Raw genomic sequence first — 20,958 nt, forward strand, 5'->3', positions numbered from 1 at the left:
CTGCCCAAGTCCTCATGCTATCAACAGTACTAAATAATTTTGCTTCGACACAGAGACACAGCTGCTGCTGGGTTATGGCAAAAGGAAGAGACTGGGAGCCTAACTTTCTAGAAAATACAATTAGAGTCTTTTGACTGGACATGTTGCTTTCCATTGCAATCCACCATGACACTCCTACTTTTTAGTCCAACCTGGTACAATACAGTTTTCAGAGCTTCTCCCAGCACAAAAAAAGAATATCCTATTTACCTATTCGCACTGAATGAACTCATAGTATTTGCTGATTAAACAGAAATTCAACTGACAGCTTTTCTTAAAAATAATCCTAATGCACGATTAGTCCTAAATTTTAACTAATATTTTTAGTATTTTGACTTTCATGGTTTGCACCTTTCTTTAAGTCCATTAAAAAGCCATTTTAAAGGTCATTTAAATTGATGATCAGTGCATAAAAAGTTCAAAAAATTTCACAACACCCTCTTGGTCAGTAAACTCTCACATGCAGACATCATCTGAAATAAAATGTTCAAAATGCATCAATTCCACCTGTTCTTGAAGAGAAAGGCGCTATAGCCAGTTCTAAATTTTATTCTGATAAACTAGGCCTACATGACAAAATAGCTGAGGGATACACAAATAGATCACATACACAGAAAAGCTAACTTCCTGGCACAATTACTGACATACCACTTTTTAAGTTAGGCTTAAAATCTCCAAGAATTACTATTTTTGCCTTGAAGTACTGAACTCGAACCTTCCCAGAGATCAAAAGTTTTCCTCTATGTTCCCCAGCCTGATCCTCAATAATAACATGGAAGATTATTTTAGAGTTTTAAGATACTCTGCGTACATCTCCGCTATCAAAAACTCTCAGAAAGTAACAGGTGTTGCTCATGATTTCCCAACTTGATTCAGAGAGGCCAGTATATGTTCCATTAAAGAACAGAGCTGACAGGCAACAAGATTTAAGAATCACTAAAAGTTTCAGTATTTGAAAACACAGAAAGTAACAAACTACAGAAGACACACAACATCACATGACACAAAAGAGCAAAAAGCTCCAAATTTTGTACAACAGACTAATGCTGACATGGTAATTACGTCCCCAATCTCACTGCAATCAGTACTGCTCATGTACATCAGTACTCACTAGCTTAATAACCTCAAATGTTATTTGGCTAATTTCAACAACAATGACAACAAAAATCACCCTTACTTTGCCTATGTATTCATTTATTCACTCTTTATAAATAAAGTAAGGCTTGCAATTAGCTACAGCTTAATATCCTATAATACATTGATCTGCATAAACAAAAGGTTACATGAACTTTAAAAGTATCCTTACCTTCATTGATTTTGGATATATCTACACTAGAATTATTAAGCTGCAATGTGGCTTGCAGTGCAGGCAGCAGCTGTCGAAGGAGATTTGGGTCCTGAAGTAATGGAGGAATTGGTGATTGTGGGACAGGTGAGACAGGGACTGTGGGAGCAGATGAAGCAGGCGCAGAAGCTGGATTCAGTCCAGAAGCAGAAGATGTGGAAGGAGTTGTGCAAGAATGGGATACAGACTTGTCCAGAGATGCAGACTCTAAATAGAAGACATATGATAATTTACAGTTTTCCCCCAATAAAACCTCACAACTCTCCTCACTAGTAAAATATCCATATTAAATCCAGATGATCAACTTTTTAACCATTGTTACAAAAGAGTTGCATATAAACACAAACATAACAAAAACTGAAGGTATCTGATAGCTAGTGCAACTAAGGCTACTGGAATCTAACGTTTATTAGAAGGAAAAAAAAATTATACTTTGAGGAATGAGACTGAAAGCTGATAGCGTTACAAATAGGATATTTTTCTGGTTTACTGCTAACTTTTAGGACAAAACTGAGCCAAAAATTTCTGATTTTTTCATCTACTGTGCATATATTCATATTCCATTCCTTTTAACCCATAATTCCAATCCTCCGCTGGAAAACATATGATGAACGAAAAACTTGTAAAGTCCATGGGCTTCACTGACAGATAGGATAGTATGTCAAATTTGAGAGGAGGGTATAAGCCATACTTCATTTATTCAGAGACCAGACTATAGGAAACTACAATCTAGCAACATTGCTCAGTATTAAGAGATAGGATAATGAGCTGTCCTATATATGTAAAAAAGAGCTGTTAACATTCCCACAGCAGAGGGGAAAAACATCCAAAATTATATCTGCCCATAATTAATTTCAAACTTGTCAGCTCATCATGAAGCATCAAAACCTGTATCTTCTACTTTATTAATCTCATTTTAGCAAATAACAATGGTTATTAGCCATGTAAGTGTTTAGTAATTAAATTCAGTCATACTGTATGGCAATTTGTTCCAATTAATGTGCATTCTTAAATTAATTTTAAATTTGATTTTCAGTTAATATGAATGTTTCTCCTTCACTGCAGTACTGTGAGAAATTCCTGTGCCAAAAGGATTTCCACTTGCTATTTTTATACCATTAGTCATTTCAAACATCTTCCACACCCCTGTTTAAACAGCTTGGGCCACTATATTTCAATTTAAGCTTCCTTTTCCGCCACACCCATTAAATCCCATCAGGAAAAAAAACCTCCTAAAAATCAGATGAAGATTAATGCCCCTCTCATGCCAAACATATTGGATGAAGAGTGAAGAGATGGACAGGGATACAAAATTTCACCCGGAATGCTTGTCCAGAACATTGAAGACCTAGATTTTTATCCCCACCATAACTTGGGCACATCGTATTAACCTGGATCTTCCCCATCTCATGTAAGAATCCAAATGAAAGCTAAATAATTGGCTATGAATCTCTCACACTAAAGGCTCCCCCGCCCCGGACAAGATGATGAAGGTAGGAAGAGGTTGACTGTTTTAATAAAAAAGAAAAATGAAAGTGTCTTATTTTGTTTCACTAGACAAGAATAAAGTATCACAAATATTTTCTAAATGCTGTTTTCTGACAGCCTTAACTGCAACTCGTAAGCTTGATGCTGATTTGGAGGACAACACGTAAAGAAGATTTAAATGAATATCAATATGTAAATCAAACAAAGTTCTGGATTAGAAATCTCAGCTAAAAGAAACAATGTGTAATTATTATCATGTAACTACCATCCTCTTAGTCACTGGACAGGTTTTTCATTTTTTGGAAAGGGGCACAGGGGCTTTATAATTTTTTTCTGCCAAACTACATATTTAGAAAATTGTATGAAGTAGAAGGGATTCTGTTTCCATGCAGTTAGAGTAGAAATAGTTCATGACAGGTCACAGATACTCCAAAACAACTTTTTTCAGTCAAGCAGCTGAAAAGTCTAAAACAGAGGGAAAAAAATGCAGAACCACCCATATTTGACTTCTTGTGAGGATGCAACAGCAGAGGTATGCAGACTTCTAAAAAAGGGGTAGTCTTATCTAGCTATAAGCTCCTCAGGATAAGGGGTTGTCTGTTCATTGTATTTGAGCAGGAACTCATTGTTTGGCCAGAAGTTTTCACAAGAACTTAAAACTTCGAATAACATAAAGTGACAAGAAGTGTTACAAAGATGGGAGAGGAAAAAAAAACCCAGATACAGAATTCTTGTATTGTTTTCAATGACGTGTGAATGGGACAGCCGATGAGGTATTAGCTCCCCCTTAAAACTGTAAAGTCATCAGTACAAATCTCTGTCATTGAAGTATTATGTACAAAATATTATGATGTTATTGTATTCAAAGTAGACTTACTAGGACACCTGCAAGTCAAGACACATGAACTAAACAAGAATCTTATCATACTATACAAAAACATGTAAGCTTTAAACTGAAACTGGATCTGTCAAAGTCCATATAAGGACAACAAGATACATTTGCAGACAAAAGCAAGGCAGTTAAGCACAATGGGGCATGTTAGTACTTATTAATATAACTCTCCTACCCTACAGTTTTGAGAACCTTTAAAAAAAGATGTCTGCGTTAACAAACAAACAAAAAGACAGAAACTAGGACTAATGTCAAGAAATATTTAATGTAGTTAGACTTGTCTTCACAGTCAGGTTGAGTTATTTTATTGGAGTTAGCTCAGCCCAAACGAGACCATGTTCCCATGACCAATGTTACAAAGGAGGAAATAATTGCTCTAATAAAGAAGCTACTCACCACTATAATATTAATTCGCATAAGCAATACCTGAGCTTCAAACCCCACAAGCACACCAAACAGCTTACATAATTTCTGACCCATGCTGCAGTTTTGCATGCAATACGAAACTGAATCAAAGGCAAACTCAAGCTAAAAATGCAGCAAAGACGAACCTTAAGATTAATTTTAGGTATTTGTTCATTTCTTGAAAAAAAGCACTCCAAATCTGTCATGCAAAAAGAAACTGAATTCCAGTAGGCCTGTAAGAGTACTTTGGTTTGGCTGAACTTTCCTGCTATAAATATGCAAACTGATTTACACAATCCAATTAATTCTCTTCGACAGAATGGAAAATGCTATCATGTGACTGTGTTATTGTAGACATTTCAAGTATGTGTTAAAATATACCTGTGAAAAAATATATTTTAGATCAATCACAAATTAAACAGCTAGAAGAAAATGTGGGGAAAAAAAGTGTCTAATCCTAACATTTCCATCTTTTGAGACGGTTAATATTATAAGACCAACAGTCTAAATTCAGTGCAAGAGTATGTCACTATGATCATGACTTTTTACACATGCATAGTATATTAATAATTCTATGTTATTTAACATCATATAGGATGCAGAGTACAATTCTTAGAGTACCACTGTATTTTGCAAATTAGGTTATTCATAGTGAAATAAAGAGCATAAAATGTGTTCCTGCCAAGTCAAAATTTTGAAATATATTTCTATGGAAGTGCAAATATTTCTGGTTTATATTAACCAGTCTGAATGGATATTTTCTTTTCTATGAAGGGATTTGTGATGATATTTGAAACATGCTAACAAAATATGGAAGGAATTCAAATTAGTTCCATACAATCTTAGCACAATTAAAATCACATTTTTAATGACCTTAATTTAAACTGATCTATCTTATTCCACAGCTTCCAGACATGGAAATAATTCCAAGAAATACTCCCAATACAAAAGCCTCTAAATACTTATACATCCGTTTCTGTGGAGTATGTACTTCAATAGGTTTGAAACATTTGGAAGTGACTGTGCTGATGAGGTCACACAAAACTTGCAAGTCTCCCAGCTGAAGTTAACACACGCACTCAAAACTCCTCATGAAGAAATATCTGCTCCACATTAATTCTCAGCTATCACTGCTGCATGCATTTCTCCTGAAATTTCTACAGATAGAAGCAGAAAACTACTCACTCCCTCCCCCTTTCCTCCCCAATGCCCCTTTGCTGATCTGCGTGAACTTGCCAGACTGTTTCATTGCATGTTTTGCCACCGCTAAGTTTGCTTTTCAATATTTAAACACTATTTGTGAGTTCCTAAAAGTTTTTGTAGGACTAGAAAAAGAAATGTTTAGAATTATACATAACTGCATCATTCTTGAAGGCATTTGAACCCTTGACTGATATGAAGCATCTGAAATGAACATATAATATTCAGAAAAGTCCAGTGTCTTTACAAATTTAAGTCTTTCAGTTTGGCAGCTCTGGTCCGCTGATGTCTGTCCTTGTGCCAATATAACTTCATGTTCACAAACAAGCAATCTACAGTATTATTACAAAATGAGGTTTATCACTAAATGTCAGATACACATAAGCCTATTTTTAACCATTAACACATCAACAATTAATTCTGAACCTATAACTAAAATTTTACAAACAGCAAATGCGAATTTGATCTATGTGTAATACAAAAGGTATTCTAAAACAAAGAAAGAAAAAAGCTTTGTTGCAAGGCCTGATAAACTCTCAAGCAAAAATTAAAGTTGCCTGCTATTGAACAGGGCAAGTCTTCAGTCTCTTCACTGTCAACACCAATTTCTACACAATTACAGTCAAAAGACTTTTTAACCTCACATAATTTCAGCTATTAACATGAAAGTCCCAAGGAAAACTCTTATTAATAAAAATAAGAGTCAAAACCAAGAGCAGAATACATTCCATTACTGTCTTCGAATTGTTGAGAATTTAATTAATTAAAATTTATGTTTTAGCTTTTCCTCTCAAACCACTGTTCCAAAATATGCCTTTGTACCAATTATTTCCTGATAAACTAAACACATTACAGTTTGAGTTTCTGGAGCTTTCAAGAAAACTTCCTTAAAAAAAAAAATCCACTCAGTTTTGTTGTGACAATGTGAAATAAACAGTATGCTTTCTGACAATCACAGAGCAAGCTCATTAGAAACAGCCTATATGTATTCAATGGCAAAACAGAAAAACAAGTTTCTGGCCCATCACATTTAACTGTATGAAAAAACAAGCAAGAACTAAAGCCATCTGGAAATAAGGAGGAAAACAATGTAATCAGATGCCAAACAAAAAAAAAAAGGTGGAGATTAACTTGAAGTAATGTGAGGAGCTATTCACTCTTTTTTGTTAAAATGGCAAAAAATTTTTTTTTTAATAACAAAAATCATTTTTGAAGACCACAACAAACAGGAAAAAGCCTTCTGTTTCTTATCTATTCTGCTAGAATGGGCCTTGTATTCACTCCTTTTTTTTTGGGGGGGGGGGGGAGAGGAACGAGACAAAAAGGTGCGAGGTCCAAGTTATAAGGCAGTGTTCACAATGACAAGAGCCCATGTGACAGAGATGCATCTTTGCTGCAAGTTTCACAAGTGGTCATCTGAACTAAAGTAAATTGGAGGCTACTTCTTGCTCCTGAAACATTATTTCAAGTCAGAGTTGAAACATTACTTTGAACATTCCCAGTCTGATTTTTTTTAAATAAAACCACCAAGTAATCCTTTCAGAAAAAATATCATGGATCATTTTGAGCAATGATGCCACGATGTCCTTGAATTATAATCCAGATAAAAGAAGACTAAAGCCTAGGTTGTCAAAGTTTGAGGCAGTATATTAAAATTAAATGGCTGAATATTGCGGTCACCAACTCTGCCCCTCATAACAAGATACCTTGGCTCCTAAGCAAACATCCAATCCAATAGTAAATCTCACTCTGAAATGCAGTTCTCAGTATGTTAAAGCTAAAATAAAGTTATTCAGATCAGGTTTAGCACACTGGTCTGAAAAACAAAGTTTTCTGAACATTGAGCTACTCTGTCTTGGTAGATGATGGCTAACAAGAACACCTCTACGCTTCTGTCAACCCATGCTAGCTATCGCCATGAGTCAGCTAGTACTTGCTCATTCCCTTCTCTCCCACTGTGTGTTGATTCATGCAGGCGCGTGAGTGAGAGAAATAAATAAGTGCTATGGAATAAGTGCTATGGGAGAGGGATGAATTTTTTGTTCAGTGACTTTCTTTACAGGCTTTCTTCTGACAAGTTACATACTAGTACTCTCTATACCACAAGTACCCTTGTAAGACAACTGTAGATAGTCTACTCTTACTCAGTTATGTATATGAACAGAGGACTTGTTTTAACAGCTTTTTTAATGACATGGAAACTGCCCACTTGCTGTTGACTGGATAAATCACAAGTTACCAATGCGGTCCCTCAAGTATTCCAACAGCTGCTCCTACTGATGTAATTTTTTATGCCATTAAAAACAAAAACAATACATTCAAAGCCCTCTGAATTCAACACTACATTATTACCCACTCAAATTTACTGTAAATGTGAGTTGTAGCATTGCTCTGCTAACAACAGCCAAGCACGTGTGCTCTCACAACTGTGCTCTCAGTGGGGAAAAAAACTGCATTACAAAATTTCCAGAAGGCAATGCCTTATCTCCTCACAATCCTCACCCTCTGCTATAATGATTAAACAACCACCCCATAAACCAGCTAACTACTGCTAATGATTAAGAATCATAACATACTCATCTGTGCTGAAGTATCCTGTAAATGTGTACACCACTGCACATTTGTCACTCAAAGCTCTTTGAGTGGTGACAGCCCCATTTAGCTTTTTTATTCAGTTCAGTTCTATGAAGGTCCTTAAGTCACACCTAAATAAGTACATTTAAAAGCAATGAATTTTATAAACGCATTTGGCCGAATGCAACTATAGCAACAATCACAATTGTTCTCAAATGTGCTCCAATTCTCTGCAACACAAAGTCTGTATTTTTCTCATGCTGGAGCAAGTCACTGAACTACTACAATCTCAGAATTGAAATTTCTTATTTTATCTCTGTACAGTTGCTAAAAAAAAAAAAAAAAAGAAAAGAAAAACAGCAATGCTCAGCAAGCACGTCTGAAATAGCAGAAGAAAACTCTAACAGTCTCTCTAGCGTAATTTTTTCTAACCACTACATGAATTGAGTAATATATTTAAAACTGCAAAATTCGGCCAACAAAGTAGATGCAATGACACCAAGAACAATGTTAATAACTGACTGCTAAAGACTAGAAAGTTTTAAAAGTAATAAAACTATAGGGGTGAAAAGGATGAGGAAGAAGCTCAGCTGCCACTGTCCAACCTCATTGCTCTGTCAGCATCAATGTTATAACCTAGACAAAACTGTCCCGGCCAACTTGCTCAATGTTGACAGAAAATTTTCAGAACACATTGCTGCAGCCAGAAACATGAGTGCTGCCTGATGGGACTGGGAAGAAGGGTGTGAGAAGAAGTATCCTACAGGCGGAGACACTGTTAAGATACGGACAGTATGATAACATTTCATTCAATAACTGAATTAGAAATAGGAAAATATGTGACGTGCCCTAGAGATAAAGCAGCCAAAAAGTAGGAAAAGCAACCCCACACTTTACCTGCATAAAGCACTCACAGTGAGCACAAACAGAAGCAGCAGATTCTGACTGGAACATTCAAATCAAAGGGTAGAGGCCAAATAGTTCCCCAGGAACTCTCCACTACTGCCAGCCACTGAGAGGGCAGAGGACTACTGCTAACAGCTGAGCTAGAGTTCAGCCAGGGATTTTATTCAATCTCCTTGTGGGACTACAACATATCCCTGCAGCAAAAGAGACTGAGCTGAAAAAAGAGTTCTTGTTTTGTTTTTTTTACCTTTTTTTTGCTTTTCATAACTATTACTGCATTAAAAATACACACTATGAACACAGCTATTGAAACAGTAGTACATATATGCTGGTATAAATCCACCAGCAACATATTGACAAAAAGCAAAAATATGTTTAAGCAAGAACTACGGTACATATTATTCAGTCATTTGGACCAAGCTACTTTTATAAGCAATGCTAAAAGACAGCTTTACTTCTTTTCTTTTTAAGGCAAAAAAAAAAAAAAAAAGAGCGAGAGAGGGATGGCATGGCAAGAGAACTGCAAAAGATCAAACACTGTTTGCTTTACTAGCATAAAAATAAAGCTCTCAAATTATTTGCTGACTCTACAAATATTTTTTTTAAAAGACTGTTTGAATTGAATGTCTCAGGACAACTTTTTTGCATTTTGTATAACAACTAAGAACACACACTTTAAAAAACATACACCTGTAGTACTATAGGTTCACAGTCACCTCTGGGAGAATGAGTACCGGAAGAAATCCATCCAAAAACCTCCCATGTACAGCACTGCTGGCAGAATATTCTCCCTTCCTCCCTTCTTTTAAATATACATTGCAACAATAATTATTCCGGTCAAATCTCTCATCAAATGGAAGTCTAACATTCACAAAAAAAGAAAAAGGCAAGACTACTGCACATATCTCTTGATTGATCTTTGACCATAATAAAAGCTGCACTGAATTTTTGTTACTGTAAGAATAGAGGTAATTAAGGCAGCACTTCAAAACTTGTGGTTTCTGCAACTGTAAGCACTCCAAGCCTAATATTCATCTACTTAAATCTTCTATTCTTCTTCAATTACATATATTAACTTTAAAACTCTGATCCACCTTGTCTGAAGCTCAGGAAGTGCTGTATTTGCTCACAGTGAAGTGTCATGAAACACTGAATTACCACAACAAGACATCAGTATTACAAAATCTATCCATTTCACCCTTATAAACTTAAAAAAAACAACTACACAGGAATACAGAAATTAAGTGATTATTAGCATGGAAGCATCCGAGGTAATAGGGAAGAACTACGGTGTGAAGACTGCCCTACAATATACTCTTCACTACTCATATCCACGCTCAGTTCTCAAAGGAGTATCAAATATGTAAAAACTATCAGAATTCTCTGCAAACATCTGTAGCAGTTGTCATGAGGACAAATTCCTTTGACTGTAGCAAAATTCAGTTACTAAATTTTATTGGAAACAACTCAAAAAAAGGTGTGCAGTAAAGCAGGGAAGAATATCAAGTTTGAAATCCGGTCACATACCAAATACATGCCAGAATTGAGTAATACGGGTTTTAAGTATATTTTGAAGATTGTTATGAAAATACAGAAGATAGGGTAAAGGAGAGAACATTTGACATGAATGTTTTGCATAGTCACCTTTAAAACAGTGCATCAACTGCACTCAAAGCACAGAGGCTAGAAACAGAAACAGGTAACTTTACAGTGTTCTGTACAAGAGCCATGCTTAAACTGGTACTTCTTTTTTTTTTTTGTTTTGCTTTGCTAAACAGAAAAGGGCTTTCCAAAAATCTTCTGATCCTCTGCAGTTTATGGTCAAATTTATATACTATTTTATATGAAAGCTGTATAAAGTGTCAAGAAAAAAAACATACAAAAATTCTTTACATATAGTTTTCTTACACTATAGTATTTGCCAATGTATGGCACTGTTTGGGGGCTTTTTGGATGGTCAGGTGCACTTGTCTCTGCAATAAAAGCTGGAATTCTTTAATTAAAAAAAACCACCCCCCCTCAAAAAACTGGAAGGCACAAGAGCACACACAGAGTAGAAGACCAATGTCAGACCCGAGTCCTTTTGGTATTCCTTTTAGGACTGTTATTATTCCTTAACTAGAATGACTTTTAAACATCAACAGAGCAACACGCAATCTTTCAAAAAAGAATTCAATGTCCTATTACTTACACAATATTCTAAATTAATGACAGGAAATTATTTTTTTCTTCTCAAAACCCCCCAAATATTTTCTTACACAATGTTACTCTCTATGAACCATTACAATACCAAAGTATCTCACTATTACTAACAACGCATATCTCCATTCTCACATTCTTCTTCAGCTCTTCTTCCCTAATAAATGAAGTAAATCCAATTAAATATGTGGACTTTTGAAGGGTCACAAACAGTGCCTAGCATAATAAGGTTCTGATCTTTGCTTGGTGTCTCTAAATGCTTCCAATATGTATTATAAAGAAACACAAACTTTCAGCAACTTTAGAACTGAAGATCCAGTGTGTCACAGGACACAGGTCAAAACAGAAGAGTAGATATTATAGACATGTAAAAAACTTTGTTCCTTTCTATAAAAATGGCAGTTATACTTATTGACTACTTTGACACTGGCATTCCAAATAGTAACAGCAATTGATAAGACATACTGGTCCAAAATGACTTTCAAACAGTGTAACAGCAGCTATGTTAAAAGCTCAAATAATAGCCAAGATACAAAAAAAAACATGAAGGGAAAACAAATTAAGATGCTTTCTACTAAAAGATCATTCGAAATGAATATGCAGAATAAGCTAGTAAACAGTATATACTGTAGTGTCAATTTGAAGTTGTGTAAAATACAATAAATGTGGTTTAAGGGAACTAACAATACATCAAAACAAAAGGAGGTTCACAATCAACACAAGAAACATATTTAAATTCTAGAAATAACATATTTGAATCAGCAACTCAAATGCAATCCATCATCTTAAATACCACGAGAAGTTTCATCAGACATACCTTTTCTCTCTGTTTTCTGTGAAGGGATGGAAGATGTGGATGTAGGCAGTTTTGATAAAGTAGATGCTCCATTAGCATCAAAGGATTTCTTTGGCTGGTGATCAGACTGTAGAGAAAATGGAGTAGGAGGAACAGTGCTTGGGGTAGCAGTTGGATGAACCACTGGTTTGATGGGATGCTGTACTGGAGTAGAACTACTGTGAGTCTCTGCTCTTGGCAGTCTGTAGTCTCTGTCATTGTGCCTGCTTGTCTGAGATAAAATATTCTGTGGGAGCATACTACTGGTGTCACTGGAATGCTTGTCTTCCACTTTTTTCAGGATTCCCCAAGTAATGTTGCAATGAGGAAAAAAAGATTTAATTAGAAGCTTGTTTTAAAATCGCAGTGACTGTGATTAATTCAGTAGCACATCAATAGTAAGAGCTGATTGAATTTAAGATTAAAAAAGGAAAAAAAAAATCCTCAAGCAGATCAACAATAAAAAAGGCAAAATTCAATTTTACTCACTGACAAAATGCACTTTTTCTGACCTTTGCTTGATTTAGAGTTCCAGTTAAGCACTGTGCTTTGATGAAAGGCTGCTTTATAATGAGTGTTACAGTCAAAGTTAAGTTTTGAAGTCTCCTAAAAAAATCTAAACCAAAATCTATTATTTCCACCTTGTATTTAGCGTGAATAGACAATGCATGTCATTTTCCTTTTGTGCATTAAAAATCCCAGACAGGTAGAATTTAATAACTTCAAATTCTTGCCTTCATGGAATTCCATTTCAAGTCACTTGAGTACTAGTACAAGGAATTTACTTTCAGTTGAATTAATTCAAGATCATGAGTGGCTAATCTGTGTTTGTCACATGCTAATGGACTTTGAAATATGCTACCCAAGCATATATATACTTCTCTTCTTGGTTCCTAGATTTTCACCTGTCACAAAACAAAGTTACTGCAATATGCAATTTTTTTACGTTTTGTGGCAGACACATCTTGAAGAAAACACATCTTTTGTCCTCCACATACTGAAATGTTGCTTGTCCTTTTTTTTGGGGGGGGGGGGTGTTTTTTTTGGTGATGAAGTAAGTCTTTTGTAAGTCTCTGCCTTGTCAAGACCATGGGGGGTGGAGGGGAGAGGAGGTAAGAAGCAGACGCCTCTGCTTCAGCTTTTAAACGATCCCGAGGACTACACTACAAAGCTACACAAACTACATCAGCATACAGAAGGAAACTTGCAGTACAACTGTTTCCTAGAACTAACTGACAGATTAAAGTTAGGAATCGGGAAAAAGAATTAAAAAAAAAAAATTCCAAGCAACAAAAAATCATAGTCTGGGAAAGGCTTTGCTTAACGGTGTTGGCATGGTAAAAATTTTGTTTAAATAACACACACAAGACTCTGAAAATGCTGATGACAAAATCCATTAAGTTAGCTGATTATTATTTTCAGATGTGAAATCAAGGTTTTAAAAGAGACTTTTGCATCTCTATTTTCATGCTCAGAATATGACATAGATAGGCCTCACAAGGATTAAGGCATTCCAAATATATGAAAAACTGCAACTTTTTTTCAATAACTACCTAAAAAGATCATTAAATTAGCCAGTAAAAGCTGAAAAAAAGAAGCATTACCATGAAAAGCATTAAGCAAGTGTAATACCAGTAACAGCTAAATGTTACTTTAAGGATCAACATTTGGGAGAACTGTCTGTGTTACTATCTTTGGCCTTTTTGTATTAAAAAAGGGGGAGAAAGACAGCTAGGAAAAAGGAGCATTTTTTAGTTTAGAAAAGAAGACGGTCATACAAAGCAAGAATATATTACTGTTAAAAAAAAAAAAAAAAAAAAAACACCTACTTCCACTGGCAAACCCACTGGCAGCTGTCGCCTGCATCACCTCTCTTCTGTAATCCCTATCTTTTGGGAAACTGTTAACTGACATTTTGCTTGCTTCTTTTTGTCTCTGCTCTCTGAACAAAAGAAAACAGAAGTTAAGTAAAAACTTACGTCATACAGTAATACTCTCTAAGGGTTAAGTTACATGAGATGAATTTAGCCATTCTAGTAGCTTGCTGCTACAGACTGGGGAGACGAACTCTACCCATGACTTCCCTTACTCCAGTTCCCATGCTTGTCCAGCTCCTCAGTAAACCAGTTCAGCTCACTAACCTAGCAGCAAGCCACAGTTTTGTTTTGTTTTGTTTTTCCTTCTGGATTAGCAAATCAAATTGAATTAGGAATAAAATAGGTGTCAGAAGTCATGCAAGAGTGGGGACAGAGTAGACTTGGACCATGCAGTCATCTATTAGGTTGGCTCAGCTGCTCTTTTAATTATCTACAGTAAACTTTTACCTTATACATTGAAAACACACACACACACACCCCTACACCTACCTTTCCAGCCACTCTTTTGGTTTTTCCCACTGTGAAACTTCTGTTCGGCAGTTGTAGTAGTACTTTTTGCCTGAAGAGCTGATGTGTTCAGACCAGTCATCCGCAGAATCGTAAGCCTGTAAAATACGAACAGTATTGGATTAAAGACTACTTGGGAGTTTTAATATACAAGTTTAAAAGCTTCCATCATTTTTAAAGTTGCATGGTGTCCTCATATGCACCCTAACCACTTCTAAATGCCTATTCCATCCGTCATAGTTTAAAGATGTGGACCACGACATTTCCACTGCATTCTACAAGACAGTTTCTTCTATTTTATTCCTACCAACTCTGAAAAAAATACATCTAACAGTATGTTTAGTAGGATGCAAAAATATCACTATTGTTAAACTTTAGATTTCTGCATCTTAAACTTCCTCAAAATACCCGTAACTAAATACCCAAGCTATGGCTTCTGTCGCATTGTGATTATGTATTTAAAAAACTGCTATATTAAATTTTTTCTATACTTAAGGAATTTATCTATTCTGTTTCCAGTGCAATCATTAACAAAATACCACCCTAACTACTAAAATTCAAGTAATGAAGTGACCGAAGCTCTTGATGTATAGTACATCTTAAATAAGTAAATCTAGACAACACAGTATGATTTTACCAACACTTGCAGAAAATATTTCTCTCCACACCTATTTTTATTTAAATAACCTAGTATCCTAAATTCAAAGACAAGTGTCTGAAACCTCTAAAAATAATCAATTATAATAGCTTCACAAGATATACCAATTGCAGTTTGGGTATACAGGGTGTTCATACAATAAAAACTTTAATGTTAGAGAATTCAATAAAGCAGGAAATTTATATCCCCTGTTTTTGACAAAAATCATGAAAATACAGCATGTATGAATGGGGTGACCTAAGGACAAATACTAATCACAAATACTCACTGCATCAGAAGTCTTGCTTGGATTACTGCTGGGATTAGAAGAATGCGAATTTGAACTATGAAGAGCACTGTGGTTATGTGAATTTTCTTGTGGAGAGTAACTGGTCCCTAAAGAAAAAAAGAAACATGATTCACCACACCCATTTTCATACAAATAAAAGTATCTGCATTGTAAGGATGTAGGGGCGAAGCATCTTATTTCCTAAGCAATCTACCTATTCAGACACCTTTTCTAAACTGTATTTCTGCAAAGTGACTTAGCAACTTAGTAACAACAATCACTTTCCTAAATGTAGATAGTTTACAGCCTGGGCACAACATAGCTGAGAAGCAGAATTTCAGGAGGCCCACATGGATATTTACATTGCACGCAGGGTAAAGTCTACTTTGCCTTTCTAGTTTTAATAATGCAGTATGTCCTTTATTCTCATTCATGGAAGGGCTTACTCTCAACCTCATTTAACTACAAACAACGTATGTACCCTTTCTTTTTTTTGGGGGGGGTGGGGGTGCTGGAGCAGTCCTAATATGTTAATTTATAAATCAAGAGACATTTTCTCCTCAGCACTGAGTCAGAAATTTCAAGTGGGTTTATCACCAGCACATGCAGTTTGATGCTCAGGGTTAGGTGTCAAGTTCACCACAGCAATGCCTCTTTTTTCTTAACCCTTTTAACAATATTTGTAACTGTAAACTAATTCTGTTTATGCATGCAGATCAAACGTATTTTCCTGCAGCTCAGGCTCTGCAACATAGGTACCTACGTTCAGAACACTAAAAACAGCATTTCCCAAACTGTCACATGCCTCTGGCTTCCCTAAAAACTGCTTCTTCAGGTAACCTGTTTTTCTTCCTCACCACAAAAACATTTAAACACAAAAGAACAGCTGGAAAAAGAGAAGGGAGATAATTCCCAACACTTTTTAAATTTAGATTTGTGCCTAAGCTCAAGTCATGAATAACACCTGAACAGTACTAATTTCTACTTAAACAAGCCCACCAAAAAAAAAAAAAAAATAGCCCTCCTACAAAGCCACACAGAAAATAGCTCCTGGCCCAAGGTTACAACTCAAGTAGAGAGCAAGAGGCAGACACAGAAAGCAGCACAGCAACGAGAGGTTATACTGACCAATATATTTAGCATTCAGGAAAGCAGATGCTGTTAAGTTTTTCATAGGTAAAACAGCAAAGTTACCTTCCATGAATAAAGGCATTCCCATAAGTTCATCTCCTCCCTGTGATTGCTATCATTCTTAAGAAAAGGGTTCAAAGTCACCAGCACAAATGAGCAAGTCATAAACAGAGCAATAGTGAAAGTCATTCTCAACAATACATAGGAGATAGGTAGCTTGGGATATATTTACAGGATGTTTAAAAGTAAACCTGAATAGGTTGTGTTTGACCATACCATCTTCCTCATGCTAAAGTAACAGAAGAGCAGACAGTTTTTTCTAGGGGTCTAGTTCATGAAACTGACTCACAGCAGAATTTGACCGAGAGAGCAGGCACAAAGATACCAGCTAGACCATAGCAACACTAACTTAGGTCAGTTAAAAACCGTCATGGAACGTAGTCTAGTAATTTCCTGAGAATTATTTTATAATACTGTTTACTATCACCTATTAAGCAACATTCTCAATGAAGTGAACACTACCATTAGAACCTAACTAGTAGTGTTATCAGCCAGCAGAAAAGCAGACTGTTTTTTTTGGAAGAAACATCTAAGCGAGCAGAAAAAGCAACAGCAAAACTTATAGAAAAAAAAGCAGAGGGAAAGAGATCAGCTCAGCCACATCGCAAAGAAAAAAATGCCACGAGTTTAAGCAGCAGGTTCAAAGGAGAACACGAAATAAAACAGGAACTGCAGGAGATGAAAACAGCCTGATCACGAGATTAGGTAAAGACAAGGCTTTCAATTTTTAAAGGGAAACAGCGTTTAAAATAGAATGGCAGGCAAATACTTTATCATCGCTACTTTAAGTAGAGAGGTGATTACCTGAGAGATAACACACTACTTGAATAGCTGAATTTAACACAGTTTTGCTCTAACATGAACTTTTAGAGGTTGTATGTTAAGCAAAACAACGCATCACATAAAGGTTCATCTCTTTTCAAATTAAAACCTGCTCACTATCAACTATAAGAGACTACCGAAAGAAGGGCATTAATTTCTGAATAGGACAATGCTCCCAGATTTTACCCTTTTCCTTTTGTAAATGGAAATTAGAGGTCTGGGGAAAAAGCAAAGGTGTTAACCACCTAGATGTGAAATTTAAAGTCGCTGGCAAATTCAGGTCTTTCTTTGAAGTTTTGCCTTCTTTTCTGCCTATGTTTGACCCAAAATTAAATGTGATGCCTAAAGGTTCTCCTGAAGCCTAAATCTACTGCAGAGTCAGGAGAAAACTGCACATTCCCACATTCTCACTGAGGTATATCGTTTCATCTGTATTCTCCAACAACTGCAGCCCAGCATAACTAACCCGCACCCACATCCAAGTTTGACTACTGACCAGAACCTCTGTAAAGCACAACAGAAAGTGCTGAATTTAAAGCTTGCTCACACACCAACACTATTATGAAATAAAAATGCACTGAAGTACATTTCAGAAAACAGAAAGACCAAATTCTCAGCTTCACTTACAAGTGCAGTATTATCATAACGATAAGCTTTTTGAAACCACTGAGACACCAACAGAACAACATATGCTTATCACTGCATGAAACATCCAGAACTGGCCAATATTATCTAGTAATGTTTGTCCCCATAATCCAAAAATGAAAGAAAAAGGTTTGCTACTGAATATTCAATATTAGTTTGCACAATGCCCATCCTACACATGCACAAAGGGTAGATAGATGGATGACAGAGGTGCAATCTTGTTTGAAAATGTCCTGCTCTTAAGGCCTCCCATTCCTTGAGAAATTGTAAGCAAATAAGAAAAAAAATATATATATTTTTTCATTCTTCTTTATCTGATTTCCTCTTCCCAGGTTTTAAATGTTCATATAAATCATGTCAAACTAAGAAAAATAGTTTTGTGGACTATATTCCAAAAATATGCCAAATATGCAAACACTGACTCTGTCTTTATTCTTCCTCTACCTACTGATGACAGTTTGTAAATACCCATGGACACTACATTATGAACTACTAGCTTCGCATACTCTGTAGCAATCTAAATATGAAGCCACAAGGACCTCTGCCACTTGCAAAAGACTGACTCTTACGAGCATCTATAATAAGGTATGGCAGTCCACTGTTACGGGCAGGGAATGAATCCAGCCACTACAACATTTCATCTTCGGAGCCTTGTGACTGTGTAAGCATTGACAAAATTACTGTTTCAAATTTTCTTTTTCCCCATTCACAAACAGCTCAGAAAAAATAGTCAATTACAGAAACAAAGATGTACACTAATAGGTTTAGTACCTTGTAAGGGATAAAAGCTGATTTGCACATGCATGAGTTATTGACAACCTGACCTGGCAGTAGCTCTGAAATTTTTCCTATATGATTTTGGCTAACATCCATATGTCATTCACCTTAAAAATCTGGGAGTAAAGAAAAGAAAAAGGGAAAATGCAGAAGCCTTGACCACAAATACAGCCTTTCAAAAGCAAGACAATCAGGCCTACACTAATACTATCTTCTGTGCTCAGAGCCAGGTGGACTCAAAGTTATCACTGAAGTTATCACTTAAGCTTGTCAAAGCAACACTCAAAACATACATGCTTGGTATACACATGAACAACAACAAATAACTGAGCTTATAGTGAATGATGTGGCCTTACACGTTACACAGTTAGAAAACTCCCAAATTTACACTTACAATTTTTTTTAATATATTTTACACACACACAGTCAAATACCCTGACATGTATGCATGAATTATATAATTACAACACAGTATTCCTCAAAGAGCCACACCAATTGAGTCAAAAAGGCAGATAATATTACCTCACAGTAGAAATGAACAAATGTCTGCAGAAGAGCTACATTATAGTTGCAAACAATCCACAGAAACATATGAAGAAATTTAATAATTATGTTATTCTTGCAGGATTTCAGAAGGGTCTAGTAAATAGACTATTAGCAGAATGATTAATACAAAAATATTTAACAGCTACCTCATTCCATAATCAGTATCTGAAAAAAAATCATTATCTGCCTTTTTAAGGGGAAAAACAAGATGAAAATTTACCAGATGGCTTTTTTAAAAGGTTTTATATTAGTCACTTTAACACGTAAGAAAACACCAACAGAGTTAACTCACTTGCAATCCCCGAATATGGTTGCAGTTATTTGCGGTTATACTACACTTTCTTCAGCATAATGAAGATGTGGTTGGTGACTGTAAATACTGTAGTGGTCTAAATACACAGCCAAACTGAATCTAGCCTAATATGCATTTTCCAAATACAAATAGGACACAACAACCTATTCATTAAAATAATAAAATCCTTCAGTGCTGATTCAATGCAACCCTTACATACATCCCTCAAACTGACTGACCACACTTTCAGCCTCCAAGTGGTCTGACAGCTCGGTATCCCCCCACCATTTCACACTGTTGCCTCCCGGTCTGCTTCACAGCCACAGTACTGACTCACAAAGCACCTCGAAGCGTGTATGGGAGGGACTGCAGCAGTCACACCCACCTATAGCTGGCCCCGATAGCAGGAATGCCTGCTGTGCAGCAGTTTCCCCATCAGGAGCCGCTGGGCCTTCTCCATGCTGAGCCACAGTTCTTTTCGCAGAACTCCTAGGCTGCTCCCGCTTGGGCTCGTCCCGAATCAGCGCTCCTGCTCTACCTCTGCTGTCCCCAGCTACATAAACAGTGATCACAGCCACTCCAGCAATACTGACCGGCCCGGGTTACCGCAACTTTTAAGCTTTTCATTTCAGGCTTTTAGAAGGGCCATCCACAAATACGTATCTTGGTGGTGCGTAGGACAATTATAGGTACAGACTTCCTCTCCCCACCCCCCTCCATAACTCCATTTTATTTTACGGATAATACTCCTTCGCATTTGGATAAGTACCAGAACTTCAAGAGAATGAGAAAGAACAGGCTGCCAAAACGATATTTGCTGCGGGAAGCTTCCAAGACTGAAGCAGATGATACCTTGGAAAACAATAGTTTTAGGCACTTCCTACAAAACAATTAATGGCTTCGAGATCATGTGTAAACAATAAAACCAGTATTATCAAACTTCCCACATACTAAAACCTTGAAGCCTCAAGGTGGGAGGGGAGGGGGGAAGAGAAAGGGGAAATACATACCTATATAAAAATCACCTAGAATTTCGACAACCCAGCCCAGCAAACCTTAAGAGCTCAGATTGCCTGGGAAAGCTGTTCGGGATCTTCAAAAAGCCACGTTAAAAGGACATGTGGAGAGCAGTCCACAAGTGGAGACCCTATAAAGGGGGGCCTTTCCCCCTTAACTGTATGCTAGCTTTCAAAATCAGCAGTGCCTAACCCAGAGCCACTTTAAGGTGGTTGTGACTGTTGCAATCAGCTCTGTCTCTCTCAGCTGCAGGCCTGAGAAGTAGATTGTAAAAACAGTCAAAAGATAGGATCACTGAGATTACTTCATATCCCAGAAACAGGCCTGATATAAGGTAGATAGCATTCTACTACCCCTAGAGATGTTCCCTTAATAACAGCACTTCCCACCCATTCCTCTTGCAGTCACTCTCCTTGCTAGTCCCACTGTCTTCGACAAAGCAGGATAAAAAGACTTGTTATTTAAAATGATTATT

General features: G+C 36.4%; 1 protein-coding gene across 4 annotated transcripts in view; it reads right to left on the bottom strand.

Annotated features, from left to right (window-relative positions):
- Nucleotides 1-20,958, bottom strand: part of WAC (WW domain containing adaptor with coiled-coil) — a 64,978-nt gene that overhangs the window by 21,899 nt on the left and 22,121 nt on the right. For all 4 annotated transcript variants that reach the window (XM_026101646.2, XM_026101645.2, XM_026101644.2 and 1 more), the window contains exons 4-8: nt 15,194-15,300; nt 14,250-14,365; nt 13,713-13,825; nt 11,866-12,174; nt 1,346-1,591 (exon numbers count right to left, since the gene is read on the bottom strand). In XM_026101646.2, coding sequence (XP_025957431.1) covers nt 1,346-1,591; nt 11,866-12,174; nt 13,713-13,825; nt 14,250-14,365; nt 15,194-15,300 — 891 coding nt within the window. The remainder of the gene's footprint in view (nt 1-1,345; nt 1,592-11,865; nt 12,175-13,712; nt 13,826-14,249; nt 14,366-15,193; nt 15,301-20,958) is intronic.

This window comes from Dromaius novaehollandiae, chromosome 2, assembly GCF_036370855.1.
Source record: "Dromaius novaehollandiae isolate bDroNov1 chromosome 2, bDroNov1.hap1, whole genome shotgun sequence".
In the NCBI taxonomy this organism is placed as follows: domain Eukaryota; kingdom Metazoa; phylum Chordata; class Aves; order Casuariiformes; family Dromaiidae; genus Dromaius; species Dromaius novaehollandiae.